Source organism: Sebastes umbrosus, chromosome 13 (assembly GCF_015220745.1).
Source record: "Sebastes umbrosus isolate fSebUmb1 chromosome 13, fSebUmb1.pri, whole genome shotgun sequence".
Classification (NCBI taxonomy): Eukaryota; Metazoa; Chordata; class Actinopteri; order Perciformes; family Sebastidae; genus Sebastes; species Sebastes umbrosus.
Window position 1 is genome coordinate 31361680 of NC_051281.1, and position 24605 is coordinate 31386284.

General features: G+C 42.0%; 1 protein-coding gene and 1 non-coding gene across 3 annotated transcripts in view; both read left to right on the forward strand.

Annotated features, from left to right (window-relative positions):
- tmeff2a (transmembrane protein with EGF-like and two follistatin-like domains 2a) overlaps nt 1–20998 on the forward strand; it is a 162513-nt gene extending 141515 nt beyond the window's left edge. The window contains exons 6-10 of one of the 2 annotated variants that reach the window (XM_037789969.1): nt 5094–5242; nt 8046–8093; nt 8380–8515; nt 15399–15557; nt 20168–20998. In XM_037789969.1, the coding sequence (XP_037645897.1) occupies nt 5094–5242; nt 8046–8093; nt 8380–8515; nt 15399–15557; nt 20168–20264 (589 nt within the window). In that variant the 3' untranslated portion in view covers nt 20265–20998. The remainder of the gene's footprint in view (nt 1–5093; nt 5243–8045; nt 8094–8379; nt 8516–15398; nt 15558–20167) is intronic. The other variant, XM_037789970.1, reaches the window with a different exon arrangement.
- A 2495-nt stretch (nt 20999–23493) lies between these two features.
- On the forward strand, nt 23494–23575 carry trnas-aga. The gene has a single exon. It is a non-coding gene; the product is annotated as a tRNA-Ser (tRNA).
- The last annotated feature ends 1030 nt before the right edge of the window (nt 23576–24605 follow it).

Sequence of the window (24605 nt, forward strand, 5' to 3'; positions counted from 1 at the left end):
TGTTTAACTAATTCACAGTTTCTGTATGTGATCTTAATGTGTGTTAGATATGCAGTGGGTTAGAAAAGATGGTTAGTTGCATGCAAGACCTTGTCTATGTGAAGCATAAACTAAACACATCAGATGTGGCGAAGCCACCTACCCAGATATCAAATACAGATAAATCAACACAGTCATACTCAATGAATAACATTAAACCAAATCAATACAAGTACTTTCTAGAAATCAAAGTTGGACAGTCTTGCTCAGCCCTGTGCGATTGCTAATGCTAAGTTAAGCCCAGTACGTTACCAATCCATGGAAGAAAAGGGTTTGTGATTCCATGTGTTGAAGTTGTGGTTCCCAATCAAAGATGTCGTCTTTGCTGTTAGTTTGGTGCTAACTTCTTTGCTTGATAGCTTGAAGTTAGCTGGTGAAAAGGGCAGAGCACTCGCGTCGTCTGCCGTTTGGTTCCTTGGTTGCAATGGCTGTTTCCTAACAGGCCATTGATCAGAACCAGAACTGTTTTGCAAGTTCTGGACTTGAGAGCCGTTCACCTCAACCAGGTCAGCCTGGGTTGAGTAGATGAAGAGCAGAGAGAGCGCAGCAGCTCACCTCTCACACGTCAGGAGAGATGAGCAGATGAGAAGAAAGAGGAGGAACAAAGGACATTCCTCTGGTTTTGTTCTGTGTGATTTTCACACCTCTGGGTGAAATGTTACTGTAGCCAATGAGGACTGAGATGAGTCCTGTGGTCAAGGATCAGGTTACTGAGTTCATAAGGTCACTTGAAACCAGCCAGATGCTGGTCCCGACACCAGTAAACATGGGGAGTGAAACACTGTAAACACTTGGCTCTTGCTTAAATGCTGCCAAACGGGTATTGTTTACATCTAACCAGGTCAGCATCCTGAATTTAGTATTTTTAACAATGCTGTACAGTCATGGGCCCTATTTCAACATTGTATCATTATCAATAATTTAGGGTGTGTCCAGCTCCACTTTTGCTAGTTCAATGGCACAGAATGTTGGTGCAAAGTAAGGCACTAGAAGCAAAGTGTTGTATTTAGTTTCTTAATTAATCATAAGTGTGTTTTGTGCGTAACAAGAATTAACACCTGCCATCATAGAGCTTGTTTGCATATTGGTTTGCTGTATATGTATAAATATTCGGGCTGTCAAAGTTAACGCGATAACGCAAAATTGTTTTAGCGTCCACTAATTTCTTTAACGCAATCAGTCTTTCTGAGGTGGTAGTGCACTCAGTTTTAAAGCTACTATGATGATATGGCATCATATGAAACTAACTTCCTGATGAATCCATCAGCACCAACCATGTCATACTAGCTTGCAGTGAAGGAGGTTAAGTAACGCTCCAAACTTACACTAAATGTTGGCGAGGAAAAACTGACATGGCCATTTTCAAAGGGGTCCCTTGACCTCTGATCTCCAGGTCAGTGAATGGGTTCTATGGGTACCCACGAAACTCCCCTTTACAGACATGCCAACTTTATGATAATCACATGCAGTTTGGGGCAAGTCATAGTCAAGTCAGCACACTGACACACTGACAGCTGTTGTTGCCTGCTGAGCTGCAGTTTGCCATGTTATGATTTGAGCATATTGTTTTATGCTAAATGCAGTACCTGTGAAGGTATCTGGACAATATCTGTCATTATTTTGTGTTATTAATTGATTTACAATAATAAATATATACATATATTTTTCATAAAGCAGCATATTTGTCCACTCCCATGTTGATAAGAGTATTAAATACTTGACTAATCTCCCTTTAAGGTATATTGTGAACAGAATGTGTGATTAATTTGCAATTAATGGCAATTAACTATGGACAATCATGCGATTAATTGTGATTAAATATTTGAATCGATTGACAGCCCTTGTTGCAAGATGTTTATTTCCACCAGTACATTTTATGATAACACTGCATGTTGCATTCTGAAAATTCAATGTAAATATTTCAGGCAGTATTGTATAGGGTAGAGTCTGACATATCTTTTAGTTTAGAGTGAGACAGTGTTGAAAAGATACTTTTTTGTTTCAATTTTTGCCCCAAGTGTCACAAAGAGTTTGTGTTAGATCTGTGGTTGGGTATCAATGTAGTCATATCTCTGATTCTCGTCATCTTGACACCCATAATTGGGAAGCGAATGGGAATTCATTCACGCATAAAAGAAAAATCAACAGTAAAATATCTTTCCACAAATCGTATCCTCACCTCTCTGGATAATACACACAACGTGCTGTCAACTGTTTTCTTCGGGACTATTTCTCCATTTGGAATGAAAACTGTTGACAGCGAGTGAAGATTGAGAGGGATTATTTTTGTCTCTGTGTTGTTTTTTAGGAAAAAACCTACTCATTGTGCCTTTAAATCACAGTACCACAGTCTAACCGTGTAACCCTCTGCAGTGGCAGGTCATTCAGGGCTGCGTCGGCTCACCTGCAGTGTCATGAAGGATTTTGGATACAACTGTGTTTTCTCTGATGCATAACGAAGCCTTTCTTCACATCATTCTTACTTTGCTGATCCATCATTACAACAGTAGCTGAGCACTGCCACGCTTTGCTGCGCGGGGTTTCAATCAACATCAATGTCAGAAGTACGAATCATCATGGCTGATTGAGAAGGTGTCTGCGTGTGTGTGTGGGCGCACGGTTATGTGTTGGCGGGCTCCCACGTGGGCGCATATGCAAATGCAGCTGTAAGACAGCTGAATGCCTGTGCTTTACTGAGAGCCTGGCACCAGGGGAAAATGAAAAGACCAGGAGAATAATGACAGATTTATAATTACAGAATCTAGCGTTCAGCGCTACTCAGCAGCAACTGTCTGGGGAAGGCAATCTGGGTGTAATTTCTGCTGATCAGGCCTGCTACACACTTAAGGGTCACACTATACGTATGCCAAAATACGCGCACACCAGCAAACGTTTATGCACATGCACGCAGGTGTATGTGCTGACTCTCTCTCTCTCTCCGTCATTTGTGCAGATGTCGCACACACCGTGGAGCCCACACAGACTCTCACACACAGAGACAAACACAGAACGTCTCGCACTTAAATTTCCCCGAAAATTGTAGTGCGACAGCAAATTGCCCGGTTAATTTGCGAGAGCTAAAAGCATCAAGTAAGCGTCTGAGTCACTGAGAAATGAATGCATCAGTCTGCCACAAAAACACACCAGAAATATCCGCTTTATGGGAGGAAGTAACTGATTCAATATACAGAGAAGAAAAAGCATATGGGGGTGTAAGCAGCTATTTGCCAAAGACAAAAAAAAAACGAACACACTTTGACTTTTAGTCAGTTATATGGAAAAGCTTTTCCAAACTTTAAATCAAACAACTTGCACTTAAAGTAATCATCAGCTGCAAGCAGTAAATGTATTCATTTTAAAGTGGCAACAGGCAGTGGTAGGCTATCATTGTAAAGAAAGATATAATAGAATATATCAGGCTAAGTTTCACCACTGCTCATTTTAAAAAGGTCACTGCAAAAAAAAAAATGGTTCGTTGTTGAGTTTATTAAACGTATCATAGATGTTTGTCAAAGAGTACAGAAGCAAAGAGACAAAAACTCTGCTGCTTTTTTGTCAACAGCCGCTAGATGGCGCTGTACATCTGAGGATCATTTTTTTCGAGGTAAATCGTCGAAAAAACAAACACTTAAACATCCCTCATTTAAATCATTATGTCCTAAAAGTTGTAAAAGTTGTCATCAGACCCACGGGACACGCTCATATGACATATCGGGTTCAGCCAGCTTCCTGCTAGCTGTATGTGGCTAGCAGAAAAACTAACCAATCCACGTACTTCCTGAAGTACACTTCAATGTAGTGCACTGTGTGCACTCTGTACTAACTTGAGTAGTGCGTAAATTTCACTGAGGTAGGGTCGTCTCAAATCGAATGCTCTGCGGCGCACTGACCGGAAATGAAATCAAGAGGGCACACACAGAAGGCTCTTCTGTACGTACGTGCTAATTGGCCGTCGGCTGTAGTCTTTGCAGTGTGTTCACATGCAACTTGTCGGCCAAGACAAAGACGACGTGAGGCGACGCAACAGTCGGCCTTCATCGCCACTAGTTCTTTGATGTTGGCGGGCAGAGTAAAACTAAAATTGAGGCTTCAGTTTGCCGGCAGATCGCGACCCGGTGGCAGACAGAATTGTATAGTGAAAGCGAGGCTTATAGGGAACCAATCTAAACGCAGATGGTGTCGTTACTCTGCAGCCATTACATTGTGCAATCAACATTTACTTCATAATGATAAGTTAAAGCAAAAAACTTGCCACTTTAAGCTAATCAGGCTATCAGTGATTATAACTTGCTCGTGGAAACAAAAGAGAATTTCCATTTGAAGGTAATGTAGGCCACATTTTAGTGCTCAGCTGTGACAATAATACAGCAGACATGCCTGTGGCCTCCAAGCCGATGTTCTGCAGTCATCTTCATTGAGATCACTTTTTACAATTTCTCAACAGAGTGCGTTTTGTTGAAGGACATTAAAAAGACATGGTGTGATAGCAGAAACAAGCTGCACTGACTTTTTCCACCAAGCTGTTTCAGTGTGCACTATGATAGTATTAGCTTACAGGTTATTATTTTCCATTTAGGCTATTTTCAATGTTATCTAAAATACTTTGCATATCTGAAAGCTTTAGAATGGTGGCTGTTTTTTGTGTTACAGTTTCCTTTGCAACACAAAAATGTACATCTTTGTTATCTACAATTCTTTCATTATTAATTGCTTCCTGCGATTGTCAGAATACATCATCTGTCAATCAAGACCTCAGTGCAGCCTCTCTTTTTGCAATCCATTTGCTATTGTGTCAGACTGAATGTGCCACATCCCAGTTTGAACAGGATTACTATGCATGGTCCAGCGTCCTGACTGAGTGCAAAATGTACTGTTTTTTTTTTGTCTCATTTTTAATCCCCCAACGGATTTCAGTCTGCGTCCCCAAACATACACAGAATAAAGATGCTCTGGCTTTCATTAATACTTCACATCTCATTTATCTTAGATCTTGACAGTGATAATAAATACAATGCTAGGACGTCTAGACTCTAATGTGATTTCTTGCTCTGCAGGTGTGTTTGCAACATCGACTGTTCCCACATCAGCTTCAACCCGGTGTGTGCCTCGGACGGTCGTTCCTATGACAACCCCTGCCAGGTGAAGGAGGCGTCCTGTCAGAAGCAGGAACGCATCGAGGTCAAGTACCTGGGCCACTGCCAAGGTCAGACCCACGAACACAACACACACAGGCGTGCATACATTCACTCTAAAAGACACAACAACACCTTCACTCACACAGCGGACGCCGTCAATCTGACTGCCGGGGCAGGTGTTCACTTCAGGTTGAAGTGAGGCCATGGAGCCAAATGAGATAGCGTGCAGAGCTAAATGCAGACAGCAGGCCTCTATATCTCCCTGCAGCTGCACAACTCAACCACATTTCAGAATTACTGATATTTTCACTCAATCATATTTTGGAATAGTGTGCAAAGATAATCCCCAAATCCCACATAGGCTTCTCTGCTATGTATATTGATAATTTGACTGAATGTTAATCCCCCTTTTTAGTGTAGTATCTTTTATTTGGGTGCAGCATTTGTTTGTTCCAGGGATAAAGTTATTTTATTAATCTTTGTGGTTAAATCCTTAAACCGAGTCCTATTGCTAATTCATGTGGGAGAAGACAAAGGCATTTTTCTTTTGAATATGTTTTTAATTGTATTTTATTTGAGGTCAGATCTACCAACATCTTAGCTTTGCTTGTTTTGATTCATCTGCGCTACTATAAGATCTGTGTGGAGCCGTCATCAGGTGGAAAGAGAGGCAGAGACAATCCAGGGAGGTGTTCAAATCTCAATTGTAGCAGCTTTTATTGTGTGGGTACATCTGCAAGCATCTGATTGGCTCTGCATCCACCCGGGACCAACAGGACAATTGATCGAGATGTGAGAAGCAAGATGTAGGCTTTGAGAAGTAATGGGGAGTAAAGCAATCAGGGCTAACCAGCTCTCGAACACAAATAGAAATCTGTATTCCCCCACGTCACACCCTTTGGGTCGGACCACTCTGATCGATTTGATCACGGCTCCACGCATTCTGTTTCAATCAGGGGAAGAGGGGAGCGAAACAAATGTCAAGAAACTGAGGGATTTAGACCTGTGATAAAGTAGACCTCATGTTAGCCGGGATTCAAAGTGTCACCTTGATATTTAGATTGCTGGTTTATACTTTTTCCTAGGGGTGTCACGATTCCATTCGATTTTCGATTCAAACATGCCATTATTAGACTACGGAGTCTTGATTTGTAAAGGTCAACAGGTCATTGGTTTTATGCCCTGACAACTGTCATTACATTTTCAAATTCTACTTTAAAAAGAAAACTGAACTCCTTTTTATTTAGAAAGTGTTTCAAAAATAAGACTACAACAGTCTGGGTTATAAAAAATTGAGCAAATCGCAATGCACGACCGCAGCTCCGGTTACACTGCACATGGGTAAGACCTGTGTCCCAGCCTTTCAATAGGCCTTGGTGTAAAATGCCATAGGCATATGCAAGGCCTATGGAAGGAGGCTGGGTCACGGGAGGACACGGGTCTTGGGGTATAGGGTATAACACATGCGCAGTGTAACTGAAGCTGCGGTCCGTGCGTTGCGATTGGCTCAATTTCAGAGAGTGCAGGTCAGATTTTACAGCGCATGTGTTATACCCCCAAAGATATGAGGCGTTGATGAAGCGTGACCAAGCCTCTTTCAATAGGCCTTGGGCATATGCAGGAAGTGCCCTGAGTATTGTAGCAACAGGGACGGCCCACATTTCCCATCATGCCTGCCTAGTCCCGAGTGCTGGACTAGTAGTTAAAGGTTGCTGTTTTATGTTCCAAAATACAAATGTCACTTTTGTTAGTGTTTGTAATGTAATGTGTCTGTTCAGAACATGGTGGCTGATGTTAGTGATTGGGATGTTTGTGCTGGTTTATAGTTTGAACCATGAGTGAGAAGGCTGTTACATTTCTTAGACAGAGCGCAGAGAAGTAAAAATAATCAACGATCCTTCGTTTGTTTTCAATGGTCGAGATCGGAAGCTTATTTTGATTCAGTTCCGATATAGAATAGATAATATCGTGACACCCTTACTAATTTCCCCATGTGTCACTTGCCATATTATTGGGAAATAGCTTTACATTTAATTTTTCTTTTTCTGGAAATAGCCCTGCTTTCTACTGTAGCTCAGTAATCTAGAACAACATGATGCACTTGTGGTACCAGATGCTCATAAAATGACGTATTGTATCATTAAGACGTTGCGTTGTCATTGATGTGTGGTGCCAGGAAAGATTAAAGGAGGAAGAAAGAGGAGCGTTTTTGTAGCTGCAGTCTTGTTTAGTTTGTAGCGTCTCCCCTTTGAGCAGTCTCAAAATTAATTTAGTCTTATATTTGATTTTTCTTAAGTGGATGTCATACGTACAAGTCTCAAGGTTCTGATCTCACTGCTTTGTTTCTTTACCTGTAGTCTTCCTCTGGTGTACCAAGAGCCAATAAAAAAGAAAAATAAATAAGAAAAATAAGAAATAATTGCATCATAAACCTGGGAAATACTTTCACAGACTCAGTTTGAGGGAATAAATTCACGGACCACTGGAAGAAAAAAAAATCAATCGCAATAAAATGATAATGATTGGAAGGAGATTTTGTCTAGCCGTTGTGAAAAGAGGAATTCAATGCAGCGTCAATAAGGTGAACAAAAATGCATTATTCCCTCTGATCTTCTCCACCCGGCTCTGCTCCTTTCTACCTTTTGTTCAGTGCAATGCTTTAGGGGAGATGGTTTCTCACTTTTGAAGAGAATGGTTCACATAAATGCGCATTAACTTGACAGGTGCACACGCCAATTGGACCCTTTGTTGAGATGATGATTCACATTCAGGCATCAGTTTGAACGCGTAACCCATAATGGAGGGGGCTGGAGCTGTAGGAGAGGTTGTGGTGACCTGAGATCAGTTTGAATGTGTTTTTGGCCTTTCTAGGCGACATCAAAGGCGGAGATGGACACTTCGCACGGACCGACCTCCCAGGTGAGTGCATGTGGAACGGTGGCCAAATAACATGTGCTGCCACTCAAAGCTGCATTAGTCCTGACTCTGTTCTGTTCACTTCCTTTTGTCTGTCGCTCTCACACTTTTCTCTCACTACATCCATTTCTATCCTTTTTAATTTAATTAGTAATCTCTTCCTCTCTTATTGAAACCTGTGTCTTTCTTGTACAGGACAGTAATGTATGTTCACAGGCGGCCACAAGCACATGTTGCTGTCAGGATTTATGGATCGTGTGTGTCCGTGTGTGTGTTTGTGTTTACGCAGTTGAGGAGAAAGTGAAAGTGGATCCGAGGAACGAGCGGGCCCGCAACCTGTACATCCCCTGTCCTGATCACTACAAAAACTACTGCGTCCACGGAGAGTGTCAGTTCCCCAGTATCGTGGCCCAGCCCTCCTGCAGGTACACACATACAGTATTACTAGATTTGTGAGGACAAGGGATGAGTAACTATTATTAGGTATGCTGTTGTGTATCCATTTCTCCTCCATTGTTTTTGTTCAGCACTTGTACATGTAGGATGTGACGGTTGGTCGTTGTGGTATTTGTCCCGCCCCTCCTCCATTGTGATTGGACGGCTTGGTAAAAAGTGACACTGATGAGCGTAGCGTTTTACCCAAAGTTGAACATTTTTCAACTGATGGTGACCAGAAAAAAAAACACCAAATGTGCAGCGCAGAATACCGCGTCACTCTGTTGCCGTGGCGCTCCCATTGCAAAGATTTCAGAAAAGAAACAATGTGAACATAGTGGTTGTGGCGGTTGCTTGCCGTCCCCTGCGGTTGACTTGTCAACAGGGCAGTATTGTGATATTGTGGTTATTGTGACAGCCCTAGGGATAGGGTCATAGACTGTATAGAAAGATGGACGACGTGTCTCCACTTCCTCCCACTGTACAAAAGTCAAGCCAAAATATCGGGAGCTGCCATCTTGAGATATTAACGTCCTTTGTAGCCAGAGTCTGCACAGTAGTGATCGGGGGGGGCTGAAGCCGCTGTAATGAGGTGCCGCCCACACCCCCATCCGAGCCAATCACAAACCGAACACGGCCGCAGCTTGTTAGCATGAGCCACCTAGCTGCTACGTTAGCACCACGGTAGCTCTACAACAACTAAGCATAATATCTCTATAAATACATTAATGATTAAACTGACACGTTCTGTTTCACAGACTGGTGACGGTTATGGAAAGTTAATGTCAACAGTTAAACCCACAATATTTGAGTACAAGTTAGGAAATTCCTTCTAAAAAGTTAGATGACAAAACAATATTTTCTAGATATGGTGTAATTTTAGCATAATATATTGAGTTGGGACTGTTGGTCATTAATTCATAATGAGTTGAATGGGTTTTTAATAGCTAGCAATCAATACGGCTATATTTGCAGTAGCTAATTATGGCCTACAGTGCATGGATTATTATGTAGCAATCAATTAAACTATATTCATCTTAGCTATCATTGGCTACAATGTCTGACATTGTAACTCTGTCTGTAGTGTGGCTATAAACAAGTCCTACATAAAGCAAGAGGACTCAGACCGGCTCTGTCTTTTCACCACAAATGTGATGATGCTCTCCCTCCCTAATCTGCCAACACCGAAAATGAAAGCGTGTAATGTAAGATGGCTAGTCAGTTAAAAATGTAGCAATAGAAGGCAAGTGCCGGAGCCCATTTATTTTTTGAATCACACTTGTTTATCTTGCCAGTGTACTGAGAGGGGGAAGTGTTTGAGATCTGGCTTATGACCAGTCAAATATGCTGCACTGCTTTAAATTAATCTCATGTTGGATTTCTCACTGCTAAATGAGGATGTTGGTGTTTCCTTCCGCGCACATTATGATGTTGTTTCACAAGTTTCATTTTGATTTGGTAAGGATTTCATCTTGAGAACCCACACTTTGTTGCACCATCATCTGTCTGCCAGTGATAATACTTGGCTGTTAACACACCATCATGCTGCTGTCACCGTCATTGATGACTGACACCTCCAGTGTGTCATCAGCGAGTCAGAAGCTGTAAAAACAGTGTCAATTACAAGAGATCAACATAAGTACTGCTAACAATCTAGTACAGTTTTCAGCATTGGGACCAAACCCCTTAACACTAACCTCAAAGCTGTTCTACTGTAATTGATGTTATATTAACAATGGAGGAAATTACTGATTACTTTTTAGCATCTTTCAGCTCATTGTTTCAGTTTTACTGCCCGCAACTTTACTGTTTTCATTCAACCTCGCTGGGGCTGTCAGCGTGGCTTTCAGTTAAAAAGCTCTGATGAACCCACTGTACACTACTACCCAGCACCAAGCAGCAGACAGACAAAGTTTGCAACCAGCTGGTGAACAGAGTGAAGCGTTTAGCACATAAAGAGCCAGATATTTCCCTCAGGAGCTGGTGTAGACCAAAACAGAGCTAAAAGATTCGTCGGGTGGCCAGAGACAACACTGGTTCTGCTGGATGTGTAAATATTTGGGCTGTCAACGTCAACGTGATAAAAACGCATAAATGCAAATTTGTTTTAAACACCACAAATTTATTTAATGTATTAACACAACATTTTTAACTAACCTCTTAAAAATCCGTCGATCTTTCAGAGGTCATAGCGGGCTCTGTTTTAGAGCTAAAATGAAGATACTGGTATCGTATGAATATGGAATCATATGGAATCCATCTGTATCAACCATGTCATCTCCTCCTAGCGTCTCGAAGGAGACTAAATAACGCCCAAACTTACACTAAATTTTGGCGAGGAAAAACTGGCATGTCCATTTTCAAAGGGGTCCCTTGACCTCTGACCTCCAGATCAGTGAATGTAAATGGGTTATATGGGTAACCCACAAGTCTCCCCTTTACAGATATGCCCACTTTATGATAATCACATGCAGTTTGGGGCAAGTCATAGTCAAGTCAGCACACTGACAACACAGCTGTTGTTGCCTGTTGGGCTGCAGTTTGACATGTTATGATTGGAGCATATTGTTTTATGCTAGATGCAGTACCTGTGAGGGTTTGATTGATTTCAAATAATAAATATATACATACATAAAGCAGCATATCTGCCCACTACCATGTTGATAAGAGTATTAAATACTTGACAAATTTCACTTTAAGGTACATTTTGAAGAGATAAAAATGTGCTATTAATTTGCGAAAACTATGGACAATCATGCAATTAATCACGATTAAATATTTGAATCGATTGACAGCCCTAGTAAATACAGTCGACAACTGTTTGCTAACACATCAGCAAGTTAATATGGTGATAATGTCAGTGTTGTTTACAGTTCGTTACGTTGTTTCCCAGTGACTAAAAAAATAGTTAATGCAGGTTTAACATGACCACTGCATGCCTGGTCTTACTCAAAACCTTGACCTAACCCTAGTCCTAATTGTAGTCGTAATCCTAAACCATCCCCTTAAAGGATAATTACAGTTTAATTCCACCTTGGATGATCATTTTGAAGGCTTGGCCATCATTTTGGTTCTGATTACTTCTCACCAAACTAAGCTGAGATCTGTACGTAGTTCAATGGGGTACGAAGCTTGCTTGTTGCGAGAGGTTCCAAACAAACCTGTCCTGGCCAGAATTTGTGTGTAATAATCCCTCACTGCAGATGAAAGTCAGTCAGTGAAACTGTGATGGAGGCTCACCTTAAAGAGAAACAAGAAACAAAACTTAGAAACTCTTCTAAGTTTGGCCAACCTGGGACTTTGTTTCTTGCCCCGTCAGGCTTTCTTTTAGTCATTCCGTGCTCAGCAATGACTTTGGTGAATACAAATGTTATCCAAACCAATACAAACAATGGCTGGACAAAAATAAGATCCATAAATTGGATATATCCTATAAAGAAGCAAAGGGCAGCAAAATGTCCTCACATCAGGGAATATTTTGGCCTCATAAGTATAGGACAACAAGAAAATGCAACAAACAACAAATGCAGACACACTTTGCACACATTATACACACACATTATACACACACTTACAGAACAGCAGTCTCACAGCTGCACCTGGTAGCACACATACAGTACACACATATTCACATAAGCACACACAATGCACTTGAACACAGGCAGCACAGACGTGCATTTACACAAAGGCACAATGAGGAATGATATTAAACCCACCACCCACCCCCCCACACACACACACACACACACACACACACACAACACAGACACACACAGTGAATGTGCATGTGTGCCGCTCAGGTCTGCCATCTTTTACAGCCTGATAGTGTGGCAGCCAGGGGGTCTTGGTATCTCTCGCTCCCTCTATCTCTCTCCTTTCTCTCTAACCTCGCTCGTCCCAGCTCACCCAGCCAGACGTTCTTCATGCATACAGAGCAGTGCTCAGCAGAGAGGGAGTGTGAAAGGTCTCTGCTGCCCCCTACTGGTGGCAGGAATTGGAGGTTTTGCCCTACTGAGAAGGGAAGCACCGTGGTCTCTATGCGAGTGTGGAAACAGAGCACAAACTCCAAACAGAACAAGGTTGCAATGTTCATCTTACCCACTGTCAGGTCGAAGGGATAGAGAATGTGAAGGAGACTCTGTGTGTATGCTGGTACCAAACAAGGATATGCAGGTGTTGGTGGGTAACAACCTCCCCAGAGACAGCAGGAAAGCAGGGAAAGAAGAGGAGGTGGAGAGGGAAAGAGAGATTAAAAGGGGAACCATTTTAGCTCCTCTCTGAGGACAAAGATCATCTCCATTAGTCTCTCTCTCTCTCTCTCTCTCTCTCTCTCTCTCTCTCTCTCTGTGTGTGTGTGTGTGTGTGTGTGTGGCTCTCTCAGACTACGTCCACACTAAGCCGGCTAAATCTAAAAACCACCAATTACATGTGAAAACCACAGACTGTATAAAATGTGGACGTAGTCTCCGTGGCGTCATCCAGTGGTTTCTGAAGAGCCGCTGTGAAGCTCAAAGAGGGCGGCTCCGGCCGTCGCCATCTTGGCAGCGACGACACAGCCTGGCTGCTTGTCGAAAGTAAAAAAAAGATCACGTCCTAATCTCTTCACATAACCACTTCTCCTTGACCTCGATGGAAAACGTCATGAGGTCAAGGAAAGAAGTGAAGGAGGATTCACAAGGACTTAGGAAAAGACAACTGTTGTATTAAGAGATCTGATTATAGTTCCACTAGGTTCCTTCATTATGATGCGAAGGCGGCGGATGTTAGTGACGCGGGTCTGCCGTGATGAAACTACAATGTTGCATAGATGTACTACAAAAGGTGCATGTTTGCCCCGTGCATTGTTAAATAGGTCTTTCAGTGTCAGGCTGCTTCACCTGCGATGTGTGAAAGAGAGATACCACAGGTCCTCCTCCTGCTGCTGGAACACTCTATCAACAGATAATAAAGGATCAGCTGACCTAACGTTACTAGTCACTACCAGTCACCAAAGTTTATATGAATATTGAGTTAATTGTTGGAGTTATGGAGACATACATATGTGTAGGCTGTTCTACTCCTTTTCGTTGATCATTTGTTAATTGACTGTTTGCGATATGTTCACTGTTCGTGTTATTTGTTATTCTTGTTTAGTTTTTTACTGAAATAAATAGATAATTAAGAATAAAGTGAAACAAAATGGTTGTCACTGTCCGCTCACTATTTATCAACATTAATCCAATTAGTGTATGAGTGTATGAAAATAATATGCAAGATAAGCATATAGTTTGTTTTCAGGAACGGCCGAATGGTGCGTCGCTTTAAATGCTGCGGCTGCAAGGAATTGTGGGATATTATTCTCTGTTTTCCTTTGGTAAAGGATGGTCCAGTGTATCCTCTGCTAAAGGAGATAATAAAGGAAGCATTGAAGCTCCTTTCCTCAGCATTTAGAGGATTCTAACAGCTCTTATCATGGCTGCTACTGAGGTACTTCCGGGTCATTTCACTCAGTTAGGAAACTTCCTGAGAGGAAAAGACTTTTGGACCGCAGCCCCTGACTCCCTACTAATCCAAAATGCGCAAAGAGGTGGATGGTGGGTGGAGCTTAGGCGACGTAGCAGAGCAGACAGCTAGCAGCTAGCGACCTGGTACGGCACCCACCTGTCACTCAAAGCGGCTACGTCCTCAACTATGCTCAACTTTAAGCCTTAATATAATTGAAACGGGTGTATAAACATTCACACCCTGTACAGTTGAACGGGGAAATTAGCTATTGAGACCAAAACCATTTTTTGTACCTGGCTGTTAACATGTTTATTGGTGCTGTAAAGTTTGGCATGTTAACATAGGGGTCTCTGGAGATTGACTCTTTTTTGGAGCCAGCCTCAAGTGGCTTCATTTCTCAGCACCGGAGGTCGCCGCTTGGTGAAAACGATGCACGTCCACAGTAGCTTCAGGTTGTTTTTCTGAAATACCTGAACAATATGAAAACAGTCAAATCTTTTCTTCTTCATCCTCTTTTGGTCAACAAACAACTACTGTTGGTCGTAGCCAACATCTGTTACACAGTTGATATAGCCCAGTTACAGCTGTGATTTAACCAGGCAAAATGTGACACTGAGATGTCTATCAAATCACTATTTTATGATCGCAAAGTCAGAGCGTTTCAGTCAGAGGGTGAAAAGAGGTGCTGCAGCACAGCTGGTATGAGAAAAATAAAGCCTTTTTTGAACATTAAACCATGTAAACATGTTCTGATAGAAAGACAAAATACAAGTTTGCACCTGGAAATAAGCATAATAGGTCCTCTTTAAAATGAGTGATCGCAGCGTTTTGGAGGGGACAGAAAGTTGTCTTCTTTGCTATACTGTTTATCTTCACTAACAATAATCCACCGGCATCAGAAACTTGTAGGAGAAAAGACAAGCAGCCTAAGACGGCCATCACAGTTCTGGCAGTTTCCATGTGGTATCTCCGTCGCTTCTGTAGACCCGGTTTTACACTTGTGTCTGTTCCGTAGTTACGCTGTAACCTCTGAACACACAGCTGTAACTCCAGCTTTAGTGTGGACAGAGGCCCAAAACAAAGAGAAAATGACGATGAGTTTAGCTGCTTAGCGTGAACGTACTCGCATTCTTCCCATTCCCCCCGCAAGCCTTATCGGTCATGTTCATCTAAACAGTCATAGCAAAGAAAAAACGCCGTCGCTACACTGTCACAAATGCATTGTTCCACCACAACGTCTTACCAAACAGTTACTGACATCTCAATTAGAAACACAGAAATAATGAACCTGTCTCTCAGTGCAAAGAAATAATTATTTCTCTCTCTTCTCACTTTTGTTTGTGTGTGTGTGTGTGTGTGTGTGTGTGTGTGTGTGTGTGTGTTTCTCAGCTGTCACTCGGGTTTCAGAGGCCCCCAGTGTGACATCAAAGAGTACAACGTGCTCTATGTGGTGCCAGGCTCTGGCAAACTGCACTATGTCCTCATCGCCTCTATCATCGGAGCCCTCCAGGTGGTCATCATCTGTGTGGTGGTGCTCTGCATTACCAGGTGAGTCACACACACACACACACACACGCACACGCACACCCACACACACGCACACACACGCACACACACACATACACTAAGGGGGGGCGATATACCGGTTTCAGCGCCCATGTTATCAGTTTACAGCCTGGTAGAGCAGCGCGGCTGCCGGTGCTTAACTGCTGTGACCTCACGCGGAGCTGCTTCTGCAGCCCTCAACAGATCATTTCCACTTTTCTATTTTGGCTGAGAACTGCGCGCATCACACGATAAAAATAGGCGACACACGGCGAATCTCTAGATGAGCCGTCCGCAGCCGAGCCGCGCCGCTCACGGTCCATGTGTCTTCTGGACAGTACTGGTCCAACAGCGTACGCTATATATTTAGTTCATGTGTGTTAAGATGTAAAAGGTTATGTCAGCTTTCGGTTTCTTCAAAGATGTAAATTCTTTTAAATGTGATGTGATTCCCAGTCTGGCTGTGTTGAAAAGAGGTGAACAAAGCTTTAAAATAATAAACCAACAGTAGATCGGCCTTTGTGAAACATTTTTTTCCAAATATTCTTTATTGCTGAGATCCAGGTTTCGGCTACAGTTCACTCACAACTCAAAACAGCAGCATGTCTGTTATTATTAACTCTGAATGAATCACATTACATTTACATTATGAGGCAGGCTACTTCTCCCATAACACATGCAGGCCTAAACCTCATTTTCAAGCTTATTTTGAGCCAATAAACACATCTGTTTTTTAAAAAATCCCTTTTAATTTTGTAATACCGTGATATGATACCGTCACCGCAAAACAGCCCAAAAATACAGTGATATAGATTTGAGGTGATATGGCCCACCCCTAACATATACACATGCAAATACAGCTTACTAATGAACCTGGCAGCAGTTGTTTCCATGTTGTCTGTATTTGGGAGTCACAAAGGGAGGCTGTGGAGCTCCTGAGCCTGGAGGAGAGCTGAAAGGTCACCTTGCTTGCACCGCAGAGAGAAAGTACTGTCACAGTCCCTGTAGACACACACACACACACACACACACACACACACACCCACACACACACACATCAGAAAACATGCAGCATGTGTGTACAAGCACGGATACACAGAGATATCTGTGTAGGCAAGCATACACACTTGTGTTTGAACAGGCGTTTTGTATTCACAGTGATGGCCCACACACACACACACACACACACACACATATAGCCTGGGGCTTGTCTGCCTCCGGCTGACCTAAGCAATTTATGACATTTAATAAAAGATTTTAAAAGAGTTTTGGCCGAGACAAAACTGCTCCTCTGAGCAAAGGAGGGGAGGAGGACGGGGGACAAAATGAGAAAGCGAGCAGTTGCAAAGGGGCAGGGCGAGAGGGTAAGGGGAGAAGATAAAGAAGGAAAGAGAGAATTATAATACAGCCACTGTACCATTAATGTTTCCTGCTGCTCAGCGATATTTATTTAAAGCAAACAATATAAAAAGACTCAGCCTTGTAAAAGTCCACAATTGATCACACAGCTGTCACTTGTTACAGTGGCGTCTAGTGAATGAATGAATCTGTACAGACATACACTCACCAGCCACTTTATAAGATACACCTTGCTAGTATCAGGTTGGACCCCCTTTTGCCTTCAGAACTTTCTTAATTCTTGATGACATAGATTCAACAAGGTGCTGGAAACATTCCAGTGGTTGCCAGGCTGCCAGGCATCAACTTCTGGTCGCCGAAACTGAAAATAAGGTCGCCATTTGTAGCAATTTATGACATTTAATAAACGATGCACGTGCGTTTACAGACATCTGTGGTGATTACCACAGATGTCTGTAAACGCACGTGCATCGTTGTCTGGTTCCATTCTGACTTTAAAGCCGGGTCGACATCAGAGAACTAGCGGCGATGAAGGCCACCAGTTGCGTCGCCTCACGTCACTTTTGTCTTTGCCAACAAGTTTCACCTGAACACACCGCAAAGACTACAGCCAACGACCAACTAGCACGTACGTTCTGCTCCTGCGTGAGACGTAATAACTCTCCACACCAGCAGGCGGCGGTAGTCTGTATTCATCATTCAAAAAGGGAAACCAGAAGACCGAGGACAGCAGATATACAAGCTGTTGTTATGATACGTACATGAAACAAAGCGGCGTCTGCCGACCATTTTCACGCCACTCTCACTTACCACTTAGCTTCATTCCAGATGTTCATGTCACTGTGAAAATATCCGTGTGTTGGAATGATTAGATGAGATGAAGATGATACATGAGAAGAGCCTTCTGTGTTTTTCCTCTTACTTCCCTCACTTCTGTTTCTCTTCTCGTGCACTGATCCGTTTAAGCTGAACCACCAATGAGAGTGAATACTCTCACCAACGGGCGCAGCCGGCAATTCAACATGCTGAATCGGCCGAAAAACCTCCGGCAGACTAGAGCTGACGGTGCGGGACACACCGCAAAAACTAGGCCGACAGACACTCACCGACGACCCCAAACTGTTCGACGCCCGCCGTCGGCTCAGTGTTTCAGGATTGTCAGCAATATTTAAATATCACTAATGCAACAAATATTTTAAAAGTATTTATTTTGGGGTGAACATCTGCTGCGTTTTGCTGTTTGCTGTCCCTATTTTCACTTATTTATTGTGTTAAAAAGTGGTTGCCACTGATGGCAATCAAAGGCCAAGAATTGGTTGCCAATTTTCTCAAAATGGTGAGATTTTGGTCCATACTGACATGACAGCACCACGCAGTGTCAGTAGATTGGTCGGCTGCACATCCATGATGCAAATCCCCGTTCCACCACATTCCAAAGGCGCTCTGTTGGATTGAGATCTGGTGACTGTGGAGATCATTTTGAGTTCAGTGAACTCACTTGCATCCGAAATTCCATACTAACATGCTAGTTAGTGCGCTAAAGCGGTATGTGAGGTTTTTTTTGTATGTTTGAATCCTTAGTATGTAACCAATAGTACGCGATTGGCATACTATTTCTGATGAAATATTACAGTATGTAAATACTGGACACCAGTAGTGAAGACGACGTTCATAACAGACAGCGACGGGCAGCTCTGTAACATTAATAAGGCTTCAATTTAAGTGTAAGTATAAGATGCATTGAGTTGCTGCCATGTGATTGGCTGATTAGTTATTGGCGCTAACAAGCAGTTGAACAGGTGTACCTAATAAAGTGGCCAATGAGTGTACATTTCAGTTGCCAGTGACTCACTCACCTCAGTGTCCTATCTCTGTTGGGCAGACTGAGCTGTAGTTCATGTTTCCACTTATTATATAGACTTGCCATTCACTTAAAGGACAAACAGGTGGGAGTGGAAAAGGTCATCTGGATCCCCCCCCACTAACAGGGCATTAGAGAGTTCTGGACATGGACTTTTATGTCCTGGGTTTGACTTCTCAGGCTACAAACAGGATGTTGAGCATGCCCAGGCTTAGAGGAAGACAGCAAGCACTACTCTGGGCTGAAAAAGTACTAAGTAAAGTGGGCATGTCTGTAAAGGGGAGACTCGTGGGTACCCATAGAACCCATTCACATATCTGGAGGTCAGAGGTCAAGGGACCCCTTTGAAAACGGCCATGCCAGTTTTTTCCCCGCCAAAATTTAGCGTAAGTTTGTAGCGTTATTCAACCTCCTTCACAATAGTACCAATGGATTCTTTAGGTTTTCTAGTTTCATATGATGCCAGTATCTTCACTCTAGCTTTAAAACTGAGCCGCTACAACGTAGAAATCAAAAGTTGCGTTAATGCGTTAAAGAAATTAGTGGCATTAATATTTCGCCCCTCTGGTGAGAACTTGAGTGAATCTCTGGCATAAACTAATATTAATCCGTTTTTATTCATGTTTCGCCCCTGCTTGAGTATTTCTTATTCTTAGTACTCTCCATTATTCTCTCCATCTCTCACTCCCTGAAGGTCCATTCAGACACAACACGACAACGGCACCACTGCGCTCTGAAAGACATTATTACCAGTGGCTTGCGTCGCACCACGACTGTTTTTCGCTGCGAAGAGCAAAGCTAAACTTTGGGTGCTGGTCACTGTGATGTGCGGCGAGTGAGATAAGACGTTGTGTCGCAAACAACTCTTCCGCCAGGAAACGACATTTGGTGTAGCTGTATTGTCGGGTGGAAGCAGTAGGGCTTATACGCTCTGTACAGTGCCAGAAACGTAACAAAGCATGATAACGTAAAGGAAAAAATCAGGAGAAAAACGTGAGAATGGTGACGCCGGGAAGAAACCGGTAGAGGGCAATGAAAAACGGGAAAATTGGGAGGGTTGGCAAGTATGGGCTCACTGATGAGTATTTGAGGAACAATGGAGCTCTATGGCACAGAGGAATCAGATCAATCAGGCTCTAGCTACACAGACAACACTCAGCAGTAGAATCAATTTATTGTTGGTTTTGGTCTTTTCACAGGAATTGTTGACAATAAGAAAAATATAGACTATTTCCAACCTTATAATTTAAGATATCATTTCAGGACAGCCTTACTGAGGTCTATAAAAATATCAGAATTGCATCAGAATGAGTTTTCAGAGCTGCAAAGTGGCGTAGCTAACCCCTACATGTTCCCCTCCCTCACCTTCTTCTTCTTCTTCTTCCCTGCACAGGAAGTGCCCACGGACCAACAGGATCAACCGGCAGAAGCAGAACAATGTCCACTTCAGTACAGAGAACACCATGCGCGCCTCCACTCGGCTCATCTGAGCCCAGACACACCGGAGAGAGTCGCCCTCCACTTTCCGGAGCGCCGCGGCGTTAGATGTTCCCCCCTTGTAGGCCAACCCCGAAAATTAGGATCTGCTTCCCCTCACTCCTCGCCCTCTCTCCCAGTATGAACTTAAGGATGCCCAGGGAGGATGGCGGTACGGCAGAGACAGAGCTGGCGTACCAGTCAGAGACAAGACTCACACGTGGGGTCATGTTGACGTCGGCCCCCCCCACCGCCGCCAAACCCCCTAGTCGCAGATGTGTCTCCCTGCACCTTGTCACTTCCGCCCAGGGTTTTTTCTGAAAAACTCAACCATGAGGTGTTGGGGGGGGCGTTGAGGATACTGAATGTGTGTGTGTGTGTGTGGGAATGTGTATTAGATGTGTGAGCTTTGGTAGAGGCGGGCTAGCCTTTGTCTGTCGTTTCTAGATGAGGGGTTAAAGCAAAGCGGGGTAGTGCAAAGCAGGGTAACGGGCTTTAAATGAGGTGTGTGTTGTTCGGTCTGGGAGGGGGGTGGGGGGGTTTCGGGGCTACACGTGATGCCTTGCACCTTGTGTTATAGGAGACCTTTGACAGAGGGCACAATGTTATTATAGAGCTCTCTGTTCGGTTGTGACGATGACGTCGGCTTCTGTATCTTGGGTTCTATTTCCAATAGTTATTACTACATTGTCTTGATGGGGTCATTTTTCTGTAAATGTAAATAAATAATTTATATCACGAAATGTAACATGCTGTGTCACTCTTTGTTTGTGGTGTGGCCGAGTTATTTTACAGTGACTAAGCAATAACACAGAGGCTAGTGACTATTGTTGTCACAATCATGTTGTTCTTTAACATACAGATCATTTCTAAATAACAAATTGTATCTATATATATATAGATATATCTATGATCTTTAAAGTCATATTTGTTTTTCTTATTCTTGGTGTGTCAATCACACAGTAAATGTCACTCCTTAAATGATGGAACAAAACACCTGCATTATAGTAAATAGATGCAGAACGCATCTCGTGCATTGCTTTTTCACTGGTGGAATTTAACTATGTTCATTTACTGAAGTACAATTTTAAAGTAACTGTATGTGACTTGAGTATTTTCATTTCATACCACTTCATCCTTTTACTCCACTACATTTCAGAGGCAAATATTGTACTTTTTATATTTATTTGAGAGCTGTTTTTATTACTAGTTCCTCTAAAATTGTAGTTGTTTCATACAAAAAATATGATAAATTTACAGAATGTGATGCATTTATAGATTAAACTAACCAATAACTAAACTAAAATTCTACTCACACATGCAATGAATTAATAAATTAATATAATATGCTGTATATTAGTATGAGTAATTTTACTTCTTATAGGCCTACTTTAAGTGCATTCAGCTAATAATACTTAGGTACTTTAAAGCAGCAGTTGGTAGAAATGGAGCAAAAAAAAAGTTATTTTTATAAAATGGTCACTATATCCTGACAGTAGTGCATGAGACAGGTAATCTGAAAAAAATCATCTCTTACAGAAATAACACATTGACAGGTAAACTGATGTTTCTCAGATTTGTATTGTCTGGAAGACCATAAAGCATTGCATTTTGTTATATATTGGACTTAAATACACCTGTAATATATACATATAAAGTATAATAACAGTTGTTTAGCTGTACTGTATGTAAGGGATAATGTACAGTGAGCCGGTCATTGTTGTGAAAGACTCTACTTACTGAAGAAATCAATATTTTTACACAAAAACGGTCCCTCAGAGCCCGACATCAGAGCTGCGCACATAGCAACGGTCTGTTATACATAGCAACGGTCTGTAATACAGAAATTACAGACCACAGAATGCCTTGATTGACCAATCAGAATCGAGTATTCAACACAGCCGTGTAATAAATACTGTTACTAGCTAGTAGCTGATTTACAACAGAACAGCAACTAGAACAAATGTCATTCTCATGAATCTTGTCAGTTGGCCGAGTTAACATTACAGACACTACAGAGTTAGTATTACAGTAATGGTAAAATAGCACTATAAATTCACAATTAACATTCACAATGTTAATAGTAAGTCCAGACACTTGTTGCCGAATTTAGGTCCATAAAAGAATCTGTGTGAACACAGCAACTATCGCTTCTATGAGCGTTATTAACAGTTACCGTACATGAATTAATTTTATATTACGGGTACGTTGACAACTTCAATCAAGCACAGCTAGCAAATAAATAGTAATTTGAAAATTAAGCATTTTGCATACGATCATTTCCTCGTAAATAACGTTACTGTTTTGCTTCTGTTGTTGTGTTTGCCGCTGTCAGAGATGGAGAAGGGGGCTTATCGTTGTTGTTGCTGTCCATGTCACGTGACATGCCACTGCTGTGCGCTATTGGCTGTTAGGACTTGGTAGGTAAAATGTTAGGACCTATGGTTAGGACTTGTTAGGAACCTGTTAGGAATTGTTAGGACTTGCTTGAGGGGGGTAGGAAGTGTTAGGAGTTGTTAGGATTTGACTTTGCAGGCCGATCACTGAAGATATTGTCTGAAAACAGAGCCATGAGGAGGTGTAGAAGTCTAGTTTTCTCTCAAAACACTTGAATTACAATATACTAAAAGGTTATTATGGAATTGTTGCCATATGCCAAAAACATTCTGCCTACTGCTAATTTAACTTAAATAACAATTTTAATGCAAAAATGTACTTTTAATAGAGTATTTTTTTTTTTACATATTTGCTATTTTTACATAAGTGAATGAGCTGAACACCTCCTCTACCACTCTGACTTTAATGTGTATCCATGTAAAATGTGTTTTCAACCCTTGTTCCAAATCCACCCGTACATCCAGGCCGGTTAGTTCTGCATGTTGCTGCTCATATACAGGGAATAGATTTATGAAGGGGAGCAACACAACTAGTGAACATCTCATTGGCCCTCCCTTCACATGTTGTTTTTCGCTGTTGCGCCGTTTTTAACCGACTTCCTCTCCAAAGACTTTAGAGTGCATATAAAGAGGACTGAATGAATGTCTCTCAGCTGCAGGTGTCCACCACCAGATGGTGCTGTGCTCACCATAAACAGCACCTCTCTCCTCCCGGCTTCAGAGGGACATGTCAGCGGAATCATGTTGCTGTTGCATGATTGAGTCCCATCTGAACAGTCAGTGGACCCTAATGGCAACTGGAATCAATATGTTTTTTGCCAATTTCCATTACATATACAGTAATCCGGTTGTCGTGGCCGAGTGGTTAAGGCGATGGACTAGAAATCCATTGGGGTCTCCCCGCGCAGGTTCGAATCCTGCCGACAACGTCCGTTTTCACAGCGGGGACATACAGTTCAGTGGACATCCACAAGGAAACTGCTACCCCGGAAGTACTTCGGTAACAGAAATGTCCTGGTATCATACTTTGTTTTTGTGATGTGTGCTTTATTTGAACTTTACTCAAGACCTCGAATGAGTCTGTCAGAAAGCCCTCCTATAAGTTCCTCCGATGTATTAAGGATGACATATTCAAAGATCCAGAGCAACAGCCTTGGACTAGTGCTCGTGGAAAGTAAGTAAGTCCATTTACTTTAGCCAAGTAGGCCTACTGTAGTTTAGTACTTTTTTGAGCTACTTTAATTTGAGTATTTACAATTTATGTTACTTTATACTTCTATTCCATAACATGGAAATATTGTACTTTTTACTCCACTAGGTTGTATTTTAATTGACTGACTGATCTGATTCAGATTTTGCTATCAAAAAGTGTTTAACTTAACATAATAGACAATAAATACATGTTTTTACATTGCAATGCTGTTTATATATTATTGTATCAGTAATAACAAGCCAATAATATAACACTCGTTATGTTCTTCAGCATAATGAGTATTTTTTCTTTTTATTAACTTTTTTTAGCAAAACATATTAATTCTACACTGCTGGTTACCCATTGATAAACCCTCCTAAGAGCCATTCATTCACAGAATGAGTGGATGTGGTATCTGTAGCCTTAAAGGGGAACTACACCCATTTTCAAAATTCATAAAATTCATACATGTTCTTCCTATTGTCTAAGACAGTGCAAAAAGTATTAGTACACATGAACAACTCTCTCCCAAATCCAAAAACTAGAGTGCTGAAACTCAAACTAGTGATGTCACAGGGTATAAAGTGTGGAGCTGCTCCATAGACAGTGAATGGGGAGAGCTGTTCTAGATGACATTGAGAGCACCCAGGGGAATGTTCTGAGTATATGGGAACATTTTCACAACTGACAACACTTCAATAGAATAAAGCTCATTTGGGTATTAAAAAAAACAACACAAAATCAGTATTATACCCTATGACATCACA